Source organism: Hyposmocoma kahamanoa, unplaced genomic scaffold (assembly GCF_003589595.1).
Source record: "Hyposmocoma kahamanoa isolate Upper Pololo Valley unplaced genomic scaffold, ASM358959v1 88, whole genome shotgun sequence".
Taxonomy (NCBI): Eukaryota; Metazoa; Arthropoda; class Insecta; order Lepidoptera; family Cosmopterigidae; genus Hyposmocoma; species Hyposmocoma kahamanoa.
In genome coordinates, this window is record NW_020654466.1 from 14,599,741 (window position 1) to 14,616,003 (window position 16,263).

Below are 16,263 nucleotides of genomic sequence, written 5' to 3' on the forward strand. Positions count from 1 at the left end.
TTGATAATTTAGCAGAGTTTTATTGCAAAATGAGAATGACAGTTAACTACATTTATATCTTATTACAATATCGTTATTAGGCCGAATGCTAATTTAATAATAATTAATAATTTCAAGATTCTCCCATTTCTGGTTGTTAAAGACCTATCGTACTTTTTAAGTTTTAAGGCAGTTTGTCACAAGCAGATTGTTAATTATTTATTTTTAATTATTTTTCTTATAATAAATTTGATAAGTTTTATAATAAGGCGCGGTGTAGCTCAATGAGACCACGAAATGTAATGGAATGATTATATCGATCCCTCCTACGAGATACATAAGGAATCGTAAGCCCAAAGGAACGTTTTAATATATTGAAAGGATTAAAATGAACACAGGAACATAGGTAAAGTAAGGCAGTACTGCTCTGGACGAACTTTTTCACAAGGAGCTTACTGTTACTGAATTTGAAAAAAGAATTGCGGCAGCCTTCACCACCGCCGCCGGGGCATGAAGTAGGCTGCAACTGCGATGCGTGTATGAAAGTGTGTATACAAATGCAAGGGCGACTACAACTGTGGCGCCGCAGCGGTGGCGGCGTCGCTGCAGTTACGGTGCCGTGTGTAATCAACTTAATTTCGTTCGCAGTATCCTTAAACTTTCCTCTAAAAAGTTCGTCTTTCTGCAGATGTGGCCTTATTACGCCAAGGTTGCGATAGCATTACTTTAACGAGGACGGATGATTTACTTTACTGCTCTCTCGTTTTGAAACGAACTCTACGTCTACAAAAAGTTATGTTTTTTTTATCTCTAAGGCAATCACGATACTAGCTAGCGAGCTCACACGACTATCTACCTTATTTTTAATAATAACGTAGACTATGTTATCACGTTATGAACCTTATGACCTCTACATGACTACATATTGTTGATAAACCGCTATGCCTGTTTTATGCAGGTCAGCAAATTGAAGTTTTTCGTTCTAATTGAAATTTTCTTTGTAACTAAATAGCCACCCCAATTTCTTATCTATATGTGTTCGCACAAGTAGTAATGAATAACGGGTGGATGCAATTACATACGGTATGTCGGGTGTCAATGTTTCCCGAGGAGTAAAGACGTACAATTGACAATTCCCATGTGCCTGTAATTTCACCAGCACCCTTAGGGCGCATTTATTCGATACGAATTTCATTGCGTCCACGCCGCGCGGCTGCCGCCGTGGTAAAATAAGCTCTATTTATTTAGCTTTAACTTAAGTGGCCTACGAGGTCTACGCGGTGTATTATTCCGAGGAATTTAAATGTTGTTGCCTAGTAAATAGAATTCAGTTTCGCCATTAATGTACGTGAAAGCGCGGTTCCGGCTTCAAAGCCGGAACGCTGTAATGCTCACATTACTGCTTGGCGGCAGAAATAGCAATTCATTATCATAAAATTTCGCGCAGGCTTTTTTTGAGCATACTTACCACCCGCGCAAGACTCTGCAATGACTTCAAATTCAACTCAAAGCCACTACGCCGATTATAACGACATTGTTTTATGTCCAAGTAGCTACAAGATCTCATACGCCTCACTTAATTTGTATGATAATTAGCCAGCGCGGTGCATAAAAATGTAGCCCGTGTAGCTAGGTTTCAAAAACTATCACAATATATGATGCGATGATGCGTAGACGATGAGTTAAGGGGCAATAATGATGATTGCTTTTGTTTCGTGTCATTCGTCAGGGTCCGGCTCCTCGTCGTCCAATAAATTATCCAAACTTGTATCCGAATCGTCCTCCTGTCATCTGTAATGTGGAATTTTTAATTACGCAAAGTCGTACGCAATATCTATACCTACCACGTAAGTTGTTGTAAGTAAAAATGCCAGTTTTTGCTTTTTAACCGACTTCAAAAAAAGGAGGAGGTTCTCAATTCGACTATTTTTTATATGTATGTTACGCGATAACTCTTCAATTTTTTTAAATTTGTGAACCGATTTTGATGATTCTTTTTTGTTGGAAAGAGTATCCATCAGTATTGTCCCGTTTAAATTTGAAGAAAAGATTCCATTAATTGTGGCAAACTAGGGGATGAATCCGATTTCCTCAACTTCCGGTAACCGATTTCAATACAACTTGGCAAATAGATGTAACTTTTGAGGTCGCTTTTTTAGTACTTTGTACTGAGATTATTAACTTTAATAATTATATCTTTTTCTTTTTCTTTTCAATTTCTTTACTTTTAAATATGGAATATTAAAATATGTGTAAAAGTATACATTTGACTTAAAAAGTAAAAAATGATATTCGTTGTAAGTAAACGACTTATGTGTTAGGTATCGATATATGTATTTAGGTAACTCCAAAAGCCTGGCAAAGTTGGTTTCTGGTCATGTTTGGAATTCCAAGATGAATCCTCAATTACCTGGTGATAAACACAGCGTCAATGTTCGTCAGTTGGGCTCCGGCAAGAGGCACGGTGGAGGCAACAGGGCGTAGTTTCCTTTTCTCTATCGCGCTACGTGCTTGCTGTACTGCCAAATCACCACACCAGCGTTCGCAACGGGCGTATATCACCACTCCTTTAAAATGAATTGTTGACAAGTTAATAGAGAATACTAACTTCTAGTTTTTCGAGATAAAATCAAGTGTGAATAGATCTGTATATAAATGCACGGAGTACAAATAATATCGAGGTGGGTCGACATAAACTGTACTTCATGGGTGAAAGAGAGAGAGAGAGAACGAGATAATTCTTTCTCCATGCTGAATGCTTTAGCATTCATACAGTACGAGGAATGATACACAGTAAATTCTAACATACCCGCCCCTGCAAACAATACGATGGCTGGCCAAGAATCAAGCAGTAACGGTGTAAGTAACAATAAAGCCAGTAGTAATGTCGTTGAACCTTCCAAACTCTGTCCTTTCCTCGTGCCTAGTTTGTGTGAAGGCTGCCATGCACAAATCAATGCCCCACAAATCCATACTGTAAAATAAAAATATTTTCAGTAAATCCTTAGCTGTAAAAGAGAATTTTGGAGTTCAAGAAAAAATCTAATTCATATTTGGAATAACACTGAAGTAGTTATTCCTTATATGAATTAGATTTTTTTTTATTTGAATTTGATGGCGAGGAGAAATATTTCTATGATCTATATTTATTTCTCTCCTGAGTTTTGGTGTAATTTGTGGTTGTCTATGTCTATGTCCATAGCACTCACGACACAGGGTTTCCCTAGTGCGGGACTATAAATGTATGCGTTAATAATCTCAGTACAGGGTACTTAAAAAACCGACCTCAAAAGTACGTGGAATTACAACTATTTGCTAAGTTTTATTGAAATATCCTTAAATTCGCCACTATACAGGACTTGACACTGGAGATAATAAAAATCAGTTCTCACTACTCAAAGAATATTGAGACAAAATCGCCTTGAATTGGAGAAATAGCAAAATCAACCATTAAAATAATTGCTCCTTTAAGAAAATTTAAATTTAAATAGCGCCTTATTTATAAAAATGAATCTTCATGCGTGAACAGCCACCCTCAGAGGTGGATGATTGCCTTCAGAATGAAAGGGGACCCCTATGGAAGTACCCCCTTTCCAACAAAAAAATAATCGAAAAAGAAAGAAATGAAAATCGGTTCACAAATACCGGAGTTATCGCGTAACATACATAAAAAAAAACATACAGTCGAATTGAGAACATCCTCCTTTTTTGAGGTCGTTTAAAAAAAGTTCATATGAAACACGGACCGCATATATCAGGAACATTGGAACGTTTAATTTGAAAAAGGAATGACTTGACGCAAAAGATGATTGATTATAGGTGAACAAATAAAATCGGTTAAGTCAGTTGACACTCAATATGCTACGAACAGTAAATTTAAACTTCTAGCTTCCCGTTTTATATTACACTGAGGCAAGCGGTTTAGATATCATAGTAGGTCAACGACTTGTATGATGTACCTAATATATTTCAAATAATTTTAGTTTGTTAGTAGCTTTATAAAACCCATGAATTACATTTTCGTCGGGGATATGCAATTATGCGTAACTAGCATTAGATTATTAGCATTTCGGTAATTTAGTGGCCAAATGAAATCTGCGTAAATGTGGCAACAAAATAAGCGAGATTTACGGGAATCGATTATTATCAGCCTGTAGATAACATAAATTAATGCTTACTGTGCAAAAATGAAAGTTGTAGTAGAAATTGAAATAAAAAAGATCTAATGTTATCTTTTCACTATCCCTGACGGTATGCAAAGAATGAGTCTCCCTTTAGAACTCTGTCCTGTAACCCCATAGCCTCTCTCGTCACCGCTTTTATTTAGTACTCTAATACGGATGAATAGTTACTTACGTGGTATGCAGGTAGCAAATAAAGGCACTCTTAAAGTTTCCTTGCAGAAGGCAACAGCAATTAAGGCATCAGCTAGAAGTTGGGTTGCTGCTCCAGCGGCCGACCATCTAGCACCGCGAACGCACGGAGGAATTGGTGCACTCGCTTCTGGCCGTGCTGTCACTACCTAAAAAATGTGGAAACCAATAACATTGCGTATTCTTCTTTTTTGAAATACCGTCGACTTCAGGAATACGCGCCCTATTTTCGATGACAGACTATATACACTGAGAAAACAATCTACAATAACAGATAACACAAACGTTTACAGACTATTATAGAAAAAAATTCGTTTATTTTAATAGATTTACATAAGACATATTCAAAGCCGTGGTGTAGCGTCAATATCTGCCGGCCGGGAGCCATCCTTAAATTTGCTGCCCCTCTATTTTGACCATTTTCACGATTACAAAAGTAGTTCGTTCGGGCAGGTTCGGCTCGATTGTGTTTTTATGTTGTGTTGTTCAGGATTTCTCAAATAGAGGAATTTATTTTCTAATGTTCAGTAAAAAAAATATTTTAAATAGATAGTCGGCCGCGCTGGCCGCCGCCCCCTTCGCTGTGACAACCTAGGCCATGGCCCCCTCTGCGCCTGTCCCACGCTACGCCACTGATACAAAGGGGTATTGGAGTAACGTTTGAGATAATATTCTGTAGAATCGAGTTTGCAAAGCGTAGAAAACCGAATGAAAGAGCATATTACACTTTTGTTTTATTAGGTGCGTCTTATCGCGATATTAAATGTGAAATTACTTGTATTGTATCCCTGTATTCTTTAACTACTGCATCAATATCAGTAGAGTCGTCTCCAGAAGACAGTTCGCCGTCGCTAGCTTCTATATCCGAAGCCGCGTCTTCAACATCAACCGCAACGTCTTTCATACTACTACTGCAGCTTGTCATTTGTTCCATTTCTTCTATAGAACAGCCAGCATATTCGTCGAGAAGCAGACATTCGCGTTCTTCAGTTTCTGTATACAGAAAGTCCAATGGTGAGAAAAATAGTTAGGTACTATAAATATGTGCTTTGAAGTGTTGTAAAAAACTTGAGTCCGGGAGTCTACATATTAGGCATATTAGGTTCGACTCCAAGACTCGACTCATAGAGACAGAGACTCACTGCTCGATATATTACGAGCCTATCGAGTTTCCAAATAGACTCGAGTTCGAAATTAGTGCTCGAGTCTATGTCGCTATGAGTCGAGTTTTCGAACTCGAGTTTTGTTCAAACTCGAGTTAACTTTACGACTCGTGTTAGTGCTCCGATGACTTGACTTGACTCGAACTCGTGAGTATTTTAGGCCACTGAGACGTGCAAAATTGGATCGAGTTAATATATAGATAAATAGTAGAATCCTGGACTCGAGTTTTTTTACAACACTAGTGCTTAGGGAATCGGAAAAATGTAAGGTGATTTACTCGTACCTTTTGCTGTAACTTTCGATTTGATGCTTTCCAAGGTTTTGGTATGTCGAATTGCTGAAGGGATAAACCAGAGCCCACGGTTAGCTTTATGGCCAGATGTTTTTGCTCCTTTTGACGTTCCTTCTTTTCCTAGGCGTTTGTATTCTACATCTGAAATTAAATAGATAGTATCGTACGTCGAAAACGACACTGTCATGCAGCTTTTCTTTTGTTGAATTTAGACTTAATTTCAGAAACTAGAATGACCATTTCCCAAATGACTTTTTCGTTTAGTGACTGTATCGATTACAATTTGCAAAATAGTTTCGCTAACAAAGTTTTAATTGCGATTTGAAAAATTACCTCCGTATGTTTGGTTACTCACCTCCAGCTTCTATTTGCTCAGCAGTGGGAACACAACGCATCACAATAAAGTGCAATGCCTGAATAGCTATTCCGATTAAATGACTTGCGTTCATCAGTGTTATCATGTGAGATAACGGACATGCGAACGCTAATATCGCTGCTAAACTTCCTAAAATATTAAAAGAAAAGGTTTTATTTAATTTCACAGCATCTTAGTATGTTTATTGTATGAATTGACAATGTGTCTTACCAGCTGTAAATACTGCTAAAACTGGGCTACCGGTAGTTGTGCTCTCGTAGGTCATGGATCTGGTAAGAACCTTCCATTCCGGAGATGCTAGAGCGACAAGGACAGTGAATAGCAACGGACAGAGCTCGGTGAGGGCAAGCGAGACGCCTGCAACTGTAACTGCGGCAAGAAATGGGCAGATCCATCCGGCAGCTCTCGCTTCAAGGAGAGTAGTCACCGGCAAAGCAGCATCAATGCTACTTCTGAAAGAAAAATCTTTTTTTTAAAGGAACGCAAAAGAAAACAAGAATGAAAATAATAAAAGTCTTACCCTTTTAACATATTGGCGTATAGAAAGCATAAAGCGCAGAGTGCGATCATCGGTAATGCTATCAAGATAAACATGCTTTTCCTCAAACTGTTAGGTGATTCTTTAGGTGGTAAAACTACGTTAAATGTGTATGAAATCGGAGCTGCTGTTGCAAATAACTGAAACAGAACACCATAGATTGCATAGAAAGATTTGATAGAAAGTTTCATAAGTGCTTCCAAATCCAGAAGCATCACCTTACCTCATATATAGTCATTGGAATGGGCATGTTAATGTTGGCGATATCGAAATTAATAAGACCAACGATTGCGAAGAATTGACTGAATAAGTAGAGCAGAATCAGCAATATAAAGGTAAACATCATGCTCTCCTGTAAAAATATACATTATGTAGACGGATTGATAAGCATTCAATGGTTGTGGCGATAGCGTCTTTAAATTTTGATTACGTACTTCTAATCCACACATAAACATGGCACAGACGACCATTACAACAGTTACTCCCAGAACATCAGGCCAGGGCTCTCCCAAGGCCCTGGTTTCATAGCCAAATAACCATCTTCTCGTACGTCCCCCTGTCACGTGGTCAGCTGTTGCGCTAAGTATCCTTGCGCATATTGCTACGGCTACCAAATGGGAGAGAAAAGACATCCACATTGCCATAAAGTCTGCAAATGATCGGAGGTTCCTCTCTCTGCGACCTCTACTTGTTTTTGAAGGTGGCAGAATTTCGGCCAACTGCCGTAGATCTTTACACGTAAAAGCTGCGAAACAATACAAACTTTATGTTGTTACAAATTCAAACAAGGCATAGACGTGTAAATTTCTTTAAATAACTTTTTTATTAAAAAAACCGATCTCAAAAGTTCATGGAATTCCGACAAAAAGAGATTCATGAAAATCGGTTCACAAATCATCGCGTAACATAAAAAAAAGTTTTTTGAAGTTTGAAGTCGGTTAAAAAGAACTCGTCATTGTACGGAGAACACTTACTGGCAACAACAATAAAGACAGTAAGAAGGATGATGGCTAGCACTGCGCAGTAGCTGGAGTTGGCAGCTGCTAGAGGTGCCAACAGCAAAGCCCCCAAGGTCCATCGGGCACCGCATGCTTCACCACCACCCAGTGCGTTTACTGTGAAACTCATTTTGCTCTTGCTCTGATCAGTTGTCATTTTTGTGGTACTACAATCGCATTGTCGAAACATGTTATCATTGGAACTGATAGCTACATCAATTAATAACTATATAGTATATTAGTTGTGATAGTGTGGTTTGATAAAACATGTTTTTCATAAAGTTATGCTTCAATTGAATAATGAAAGGGTTGATAAATTTATTAAAGGGGAAACAGAACGCTTCATTACAGAGCAGAGAGACGAGAGAGAGATGTTTTGTAATGACACGGACATAAAATAGAAATAAACGAGTGTTTACTTATTAGGTGCTATGTTTATAGACAAGTACACACTACATAGCGAGTTGGTAATGATTCCTCGTATTTGTAGGATAAGAACCTTATTATCTTCAGAAAATCAAAACATCCTCTTTTAGAATTAAGTAGGTAAAAAAGATATGCTATGTTTTACTACTGTTAAGTGTTATGTCATTTTATCCCTTTGTTAATTAACTCATAGACTTTGAGTGTTGTGCGGAAAAATGTATTTCTCAAAGAAGAAAAACTACCAACGTACATGTTAGGTAACTTACCTATGAAATATTTACTAGTAAATACTTAATTCTAACGCCAATGGAAATATTAACTGTCCAATTTAGCTTAGTCACATCATCGTAGTCACACTATCTTTAAAACAATCACTGTGCACTAATTTTCAAAGAGGTGCGGAAAATTTGTGAATTTGCTTCGAAAACCGGTAAATAAGGTCGCATTTTCATGTTTATGCGACAAAAGAACAATGAGCAAGGGCGTACGTCCGTCCCTCTTGCTCATTACCGATCGATACCGTCGGTAAATGGGGTGGCCAATTTCAAGGGAAGAAAAATGGAGAACTACGGTTATTTCGATGAAGAACTATTGATATCTTTGATTGAGGAAATTGTTAGGTATGATTTTTATATCAACTACTCTAACGTAAAGGGAATGCTAAGGTTTTTATTTTTCTAATGCCCCGAAAATACGAGTTTGTATTCGAGTTCACACTCGGATGTCTCCAATAAATGGTGTTTTATGGTGTTCGTATAGAGTTATCGTTGTAAGGCTTCGTACTAAACGGTTTGGGTTGAGGGCGACGCTTTTGCTGGCTGAGCAAATTGTAATACGCTTCGGCAGAAGATAATATACGAAAAGCGGCTTTTGAATTTTGTCAACAACATATTACAAAGTTAATGTAGAGACGACAGCACATCAAGGTACACATTGACGGATCTTGTTCCATTGCACTGGATGTGTTATTCGAATAAAGTTTTCGCGATTGTTACACATAGTAAATGAAACTTTTTTTTCCGGGTCTAAATCGCGTATATTTGTTTTTTCAAACACCTATGTTCGGGCCCTTTACCCAAGTGTCATGGTCACGGCTGATTCTTAGAAGTGTGTAACTTGGTGTGCTGTTGACGGTAGCTCATTTTACTTGAACTCAACTAAATAATCATCGAAATCGGTTCACTAAACATGTGACACAAAAAATACTGACGAATTGAGAACCTCCTCCTTTTTTTGAAGTAAAGTTTTAAAAAAACTTCCTTGTTTTGCATTCTAATTCGTACCTACTTAATATAAAATAATATATGCTACTCGGGTTAAAATTAATTTACTTCCATTTATATTAACATGAATTTTTGTAAATGAACGCTTGAAACCAACTTAACTATAAGTAGTATTAATGAATGTCAACTGTTCTGTGTAAATACTTCAAAGAGTTTTTTCAACTCCTTGAAGTACATATATTCTGTTCTTAGATTTTCGCGATTGTTACACATAGGAAATGAAACTATTTTTCCGGATTTAAATCGCGTATAATTTATCAACTGTGACCATGGGATGGCATTAAAACTTAAAGGGCCCGAAACGTCGGTTTGTTTGAAAAAACAAATTATACGCGATTTAAATCTGGAAAAATAGTTTCATTTCCTATACATATATTCTACCAATTATGTGAGAGTTGAATTACACATCACAGACCACATAAATCTTCCGTGTTACACATACACCTTTTTTTTTAAATATAATTATCAATTTTAATTTATTAGCACAAATTTACCTAAATATTTACTCACTTACATAATTTATAATACATGCGCTCTATTTGTATTTACATATGACAACATCACTGGTGGATTTGTATTTGCATTTTACAATTTTTGATAATGTTATTTGCATGTGAGAGACAAATAGAACAATGAATCTATTCTTATAAATTGTCACCTTACCTTAGATCGTGTAGTTCGTCTTTTTCAGTTTCCTATGTCCGTTATTTGTTAGTTTATTTAATTAAAGATTAGTGGTTATAGGTATATACGGGTATCTTTTTTCGTTTATGCTAAGGTTCACTTCTGATCTTGAAAATTGCTCTATATTTTGTTATTTCTTTATTTACAATATTAGGTTTCACTGATAAAATAACATTTTCGTTTTTCGAGGAACAATATATTATTTACAATTTCTACTTTCAATAGGTTCCTAAGCGAAACTATCTATGCTGCACTGTGTTCTATTAAGTCCCATATACATGGTGTGTGGCTCCCATTTGATATGTCATAAAATAAACTCAACCGTCCACCGTGCAGTATCGGCGCTAGCCCATTTCGCTAAACATGCGCTCATGTTTAGCTAAAATAAATAAAAAAACGAACACTTACAATTTTGAAAATTAACAATATTATTGGAAGTGGATTGGAAATTGATGCATACACTACTTTTACGAGATGAATTATTTAATTGAACTTTATACATTTTTTTTCTGGTCCTGTAAGGAGAGTCAAGGTCTATATATCTCAGAAAAATTGAAATATGGCAAACATGCGAGCTCTATGTTAAAAAACATGCACAAAAACAAATAAATGTTCGTGAAATTTTTACCGTATCATGTACATATATCATATATATCATTTTTCTATAAAAAAAATGACTACTGCACTGATTTAGTCTTTGTATTTTCTTCCATCTGGGACAGGTTGTAATAGCAAGATATCAGTATAATTACTTAATGGCCGTTCCAATGGAGAGCTCTAATGCGTTACAAAGTTAATGCTACATTCTATCATCAACATCTACAGAATGACCTGTTATGCTGCAACGTCAATCCGCAACGTCACTGTAATTATTTGTACTATAGTAATATGAATAGCCCGTTTGCTTGCGCCGTGAGTGACGCAGGCTCTTTAGATGCCTTGCGAGCGGCACTCGACATCTTCCAAGACCATGAGCATCTGTGCGCCGCACACCATGCACCGTAGGTAAAGTCGCCGCCATTGCCACATTTCAGCCGAAATGGTACAAATAGCACAAAACAATTTGTTTCTAGTTCCTCTCTTAAATTAAGTTATACAACGTGTTTTAATTTTATTAGCGATTTGTGAGTAAGATTCACTATTATATTCCTTTCATATACTTATATCTGTTTGTGCAACACTTATGTTATGTAAAACCTGTGTTATAAAATATTTAGTAGAAAATCACTCATCGAAAGTGCCTTACACCCCAATATAAAAGACAAATAAAAAAGAAATTAAGCGATATGAGTTAGAGATAATTTTATAATTACATAAGTGGGTAATTTTCAGGTTAGTTCTACCTAATTTTAGTGGCAATTTTCATTATTTAGATATTCTATAATATTATCATGAAGTGTTATTTAATACTTGACTGTAGCACCCTGAAATGTTATTTAATATTACACAATAGTTTATCCTTGAATACTTAAATAATACAAATTATTAGGTACACAAAACTAAAACTAAACTAAAAAGTACCGTGAAAATTACCCATGTTAGTGCTTTGATGCTTGCAGCCTTTCTGATGCCCACGGCAAAGGAACGGACTAATAATGGACTACACTACTGCCGCATTCATGTCTCGAAAGCTACAATTTAGACGTATTCACAACTGTGAGTGAATACTTATTTACTAGAAAATCGTGTAACATCATTGCTTAACCTCCTAAAGCATGTTGTAAATGCACATTATATGTGAAGTGATTCAGACCCAGGCTATATTATTTCTATGATCACGTAAATGCCCAGTGTACTGTACTAGACGAAGGGAAGGACATGACTATGAGTTACATAATAAACACAGGGTTGCACCCGTACTGCATATTTTGTCCTACACGTGAAAATTAGTAATGTATTGGACAGTATATAACTGGCTGCCTCTTGAAATTGTTGATTGCGCTTTAGACAACTTATTTGAATATAGATTGCACTGGCTTGTCAAGCAATCAATTTATCACATTGGTTAAATAATATTAAATAAGATAATTAATGATATGTATTATTGATATTTTTTGTGAAATAACTCCACTAGTTTTATTATGATTATTGATACAAAGATCGAACACATTGAAAAATTTCTTCGACCCAGTGGGACTTGAACCAACTGAGCCACAGGTCAATCATAATTAATTATAATTAAGTTAATTTTGAATGTAACTAGAATAGTAAAAAAAAAAAAAAAAAAAAAAGTAACATAGGAAAATAATACGAATATGATTTTTAATTTTTTATAACTTGTATATTTTAATTTTACCAATAAAGTATGCCTTAGTCTATAATGAAAATATATTCTACTTTAGCGATATATATGACCTTAAAGTATATAGAAAAATACTTTAAAAAACCCCGGTTGCGTTTTTCATGCAAAAACTGAAGGCATACTTCCTTAGGTCTAAGATATGGAATTATATTTAGGCTTAGAATAATAACGCATAGAATGATAGTTTCATATCGAACGAAGTGTCACAAGTGAGGCAAAAATCAAATTCATGTAGGCTAGTTTTAGTAGTAGGTTAATTTTCGGTTTTAGTGAATATTTATATAAAAATACAAGTTGAAAGGCGTTACTTCCTTGTGGAATGTGATGTTGGTATCTATTTTATGTTTGTCTGACGTATTTTTACACTCATTTACCGCACATTTCGTCATTTTTAGCTAAAATTCTTGAGCTGTTCGCGGTGCAAGTTGACCTTGAGCACTGACGGCCCGCCCGCTCGTGTAGGCCCATTGGGCGCGCTTCAATTTGCCTCACTTAGCATGTGCGGACTAGGTTTCTATGCGTTATTATTCTAAGTATTTAGGTAGTACATTTTGATATACTATTGCGTTAAATTTCCATCTGACCAATCTTTCGTTTATTTTACATAAAATAGAACGTAAAATAGAAGGAAGAAATCTTTTTTATCTTTTATATCGCCTGAGAATTGAGAATAGACTTAGAAATGTTATTTTAACCCTATGTGTTAGAATTAGTAATAATTATGTGCTCCTAACTTTTTTCGAATTTGAAACTTTTGTCTGAATTTCTTTTTCTTCAGTTCCCCGAGTCTCTTTCGTTCAAGTAAAATGTTACTGCCGTATCGAATTGTGAAGTAGAACAGCAGTTCAACGAAACTTAATAAGCTTGCTCCGACAAAAAGACCCGCAGTACCGCCTACTGACACTGAAAAAAAAAAAAAAAAATTTATAACGAGTTCTTTGGTTCTCGCGGTTATTACACACAGGAAATGAAACAATTTTTTCAGATCTAAATTGCGTATATTTGTTTTTTCAAACATTTTAAATTATTGTTTATTCATTGTTTATTTTAAAATATTGTTTTTACAAACAACCAGATTTGACTTTGAATTTATAATACACGATATTCGTAATTGCGAATGATTCTTCTTCCAAAATATTCGTGTTTCACGGTTTGACGAAGTTACATAAGGCAGAAGGCTAAGAGCACGTCTAGCTGGACAGGTTAAGATTTAAATTTAACTCTATTCGGCTTGCGATAAGAACTGTTTAAAATCGAAAGTGTAAAAGGGAAATTTTTAGGTTCACTTTCTCTACCTAATTTCAGTAGCAATTTTATTCGAGTATATTATCGTGAAGTATTAAATAATATTTCAGGTTATTACACTTGAATATTAAATAATAATTCATGGCAATATTCCAGAATATTTAAATAATAAAAATAGCCACCAAAAGATAAAGAAAACTAACCTGATAATTACCCAAAGCTTCGTGTGCTCTTGGCGTATATAAGCTGTATCTGTAATTGTATATTATTTCAACATTTTGGGAAATATACTATGCATATTTCTATCTCTGATGATAACGTAAACCTGTTATACGTTCTTACTTCTTCTTCTTAAGTCTATTTTGCGAATGTAGTACTAGTAATGTATAAGCCGAATTTACATTTTTGTCTGACGTGTCGTGTCGTGACGCGTCAGAATGATATTGGTTTCATACACACAACACAAGCCGTCACGTTAGATTGTGACACACTAATATAAATCTTACCATATTCAATGTATGAAACCGATACCGTCCTGACGCGTCACGACACGATACGTCATACAAATGTAAATCCTGCTAAATGTATAATAGGTATTGTACCAATTACCTGGTCTCAAATTAGGGAAATCCTTGTAGTATGAGTACCAGACTAAAGTCCGCGGCACTGTCTAGAACACCCAGACTAGAACCCATTTAGAAAATTTAGAAAATTTATTCCCCTTTCCGGGAAGCAAATCCGGGACCTCCCCATTCAGCGTCCACAATGCCAACCGTTGGGCCACCGAGGACGTCGAATGTATGTGGTAATGTTTAATGTGTGTATGTACGTGTGTGCGCGAGTGAGTGTGCTTGCGGATGTGCCCATTTTCGGCCACGGGAACTGCTTCAGTTCCGATGATGGTGGCGTTCGTCCGGTCTCACGTATCTCACGTACCCAATCTTATTAGTAAAGATCCGTGCGCACACGAGACACGTGAGCACACCGTCAATGTAATGGTAGCTGATCGCCACAGGTCGGGTTTTCACTTCGTCACGTCTGACGTGCAACTCAATTCGTCGACGAGTCTCAAATTGTGACGTTTCGTTTGCCACAAAACATCTCCATTGCGGGCGATCGGCCGCCTGTTTCTCCCACTCTGTTGGGTAAATGTCGCAATTTTTCATGTGGCGCTTAAGCACATCTTTGTATCTAAGAAGTTGTCCGCCATGTTTCGCTGTCTCCCTGTGAGTTCCGAATAAAAGATGCACTTTGCCACTTGCCCCTCTGCGCTCCTTTATATATGGCCACCCCAACGAAGTTGTCGCCGCATAAGATATACTTCGATTCCACCTACTTTAGCTCTTCGGAAAACTTCGCTATTCCGCATGCGGTCGGACCAGCTGAAGTACATATACGTACAAATAAACAGTTTTTTGTATCGAATAGTCGAAGCATGGAATGTATTGTCTTTAATAAACACTTTACTTAAGTACCTACAACTATGACTAAGTAAATATATACAACTGAGAAACTTACCCACTAAATCTAGGCGACTCCTAATTACGTTTCGCTTGAATCTTTCCGTAGGTAAGTATGCTAATATCATTTCCACACTGGTCTTCTTTCTATTACTTTTGTTGCTGAAAGTAATAACAATGTGTACTGTGTTTGCATTAGGGCATAAAAACGTGCGTTACTTGAGCGGATCAATATAATAGCAAGTACCTAATATTTATAATTTTTAAAAAATTTGCCATTCCCCAAATTTTTTGTGCGCGTTCAATTGGAAGCTTAAAAGTATAGTTGTTTGTTTTTATGAGTGGAAGTATCAGCTGAAATATGATCGCATTCTTTTATTACAGCCTGTATTCTTGTGTACAAGTCTCTGGTTTTCTGTGATGAAATCTTTGTTTCTGGAGTAGTTTTAAGGGTAAACTGTCAGTCGGTGGGTAAAAAACAATGGCCATGAGTAAATAATATCTAAAGAAGGAGAGCCTATGTAGAAGGTACGCAGAAAACACTTCAGTACTTTTTTATAATATCAAATGACGGGACGAACAATTCGTGTGCCTGATGGTAAGCTACACGTCTGTCCATAATAGTTGCAGTGCCACTCAGATCGCAAAAATTTGACGGATACTGCCATTGCGCCCGTTATCGTGACACGTAAGTTGACAAGTCCCATGTGCCTGTAATTTTACCAGCACCCTTACCCTTCAACAGACCGAAATACAGTAATGCTGACATTACTGCTTGGCGGCAGAAATAAGTAAGGTGGCGGTCATGGCCAGTACTTCCCTGGAAGAACTTTTTCGCAAGGAGCCTCTACTGCTACTAATACAATTTATACTGTTGACTTGCGCCATAGTACTCACGGTATTACAACGTCTTTGACGACTGTGATTTCGGTTTCAGTACACGACGGAATACAATTGCATGTCAAACCGGGTCGTGTGGCCCACCGTGGCTTCAGGGTAGTGAGGTGGCTTGCGTACTTATGGAGGCAGGATAACCCCGAGATATTGCACCGCTCTTCTTCGGCTAAACATACGAGACATACAATTTAAATCATCAGGGTTAAAAACGTATTTGCTTAGTGTTACATTCAGATTTTTATTTAA

At 36.6% G+C, this 16,263-nt stretch overlaps 2 protein-coding genes across 2 annotated transcripts in view; both read right to left on the reverse strand.

Annotated features, from left to right (window-relative positions):
* Window positions 1-15: 15 nt before the first annotated feature.
* On the reverse strand, window positions 16-7,877 carry LOC113235744. Its single transcript, XM_026471631.1, has 12 exons — window positions 7,697-7,877; window positions 7,157-7,467; window positions 6,946-7,074; window positions 6,705-6,862; window positions 6,395-6,636; window positions 6,164-6,313; window positions 5,800-5,949; window positions 5,128-5,345; window positions 4,336-4,501; window positions 2,789-2,953; window positions 2,390-2,546; window positions 16-1,770 (listed from the first exon to the last, which is right to left on the reverse strand). The coding sequence occupies exons 1-12, from the start codon at window positions 7,875-7,877 to the stop codon at window positions 1,767-1,769; spliced, it is 2,031 nt and encodes a 676-aa protein (XP_026327416.1). The 3' UTR covers window positions 16-1,766.
* A 5,247-nt stretch (window positions 7,878-13,124) lies between these two features.
* The window catches only part of LOC113235943 (sodium channel protein Nach-like), a 19,468-nt gene continuing 16,329 nt past the window's right edge, over window positions 13,125-16,263 (reverse strand). Inside the window, exons 9-11 of the mRNA XM_026471864.1 lie at window positions 16,018-16,183; window positions 15,179-15,282; window positions 13,125-13,318 (exon numbers count right to left, since the gene is read on the reverse strand). Of these exons, the coding sequence (XP_026327649.1) occupies window positions 13,125-13,318; window positions 15,179-15,282; window positions 16,018-16,183 (464 nt within the window). The remainder of the gene's footprint in view (window positions 13,319-15,178; window positions 15,283-16,017; window positions 16,184-16,263) is intronic.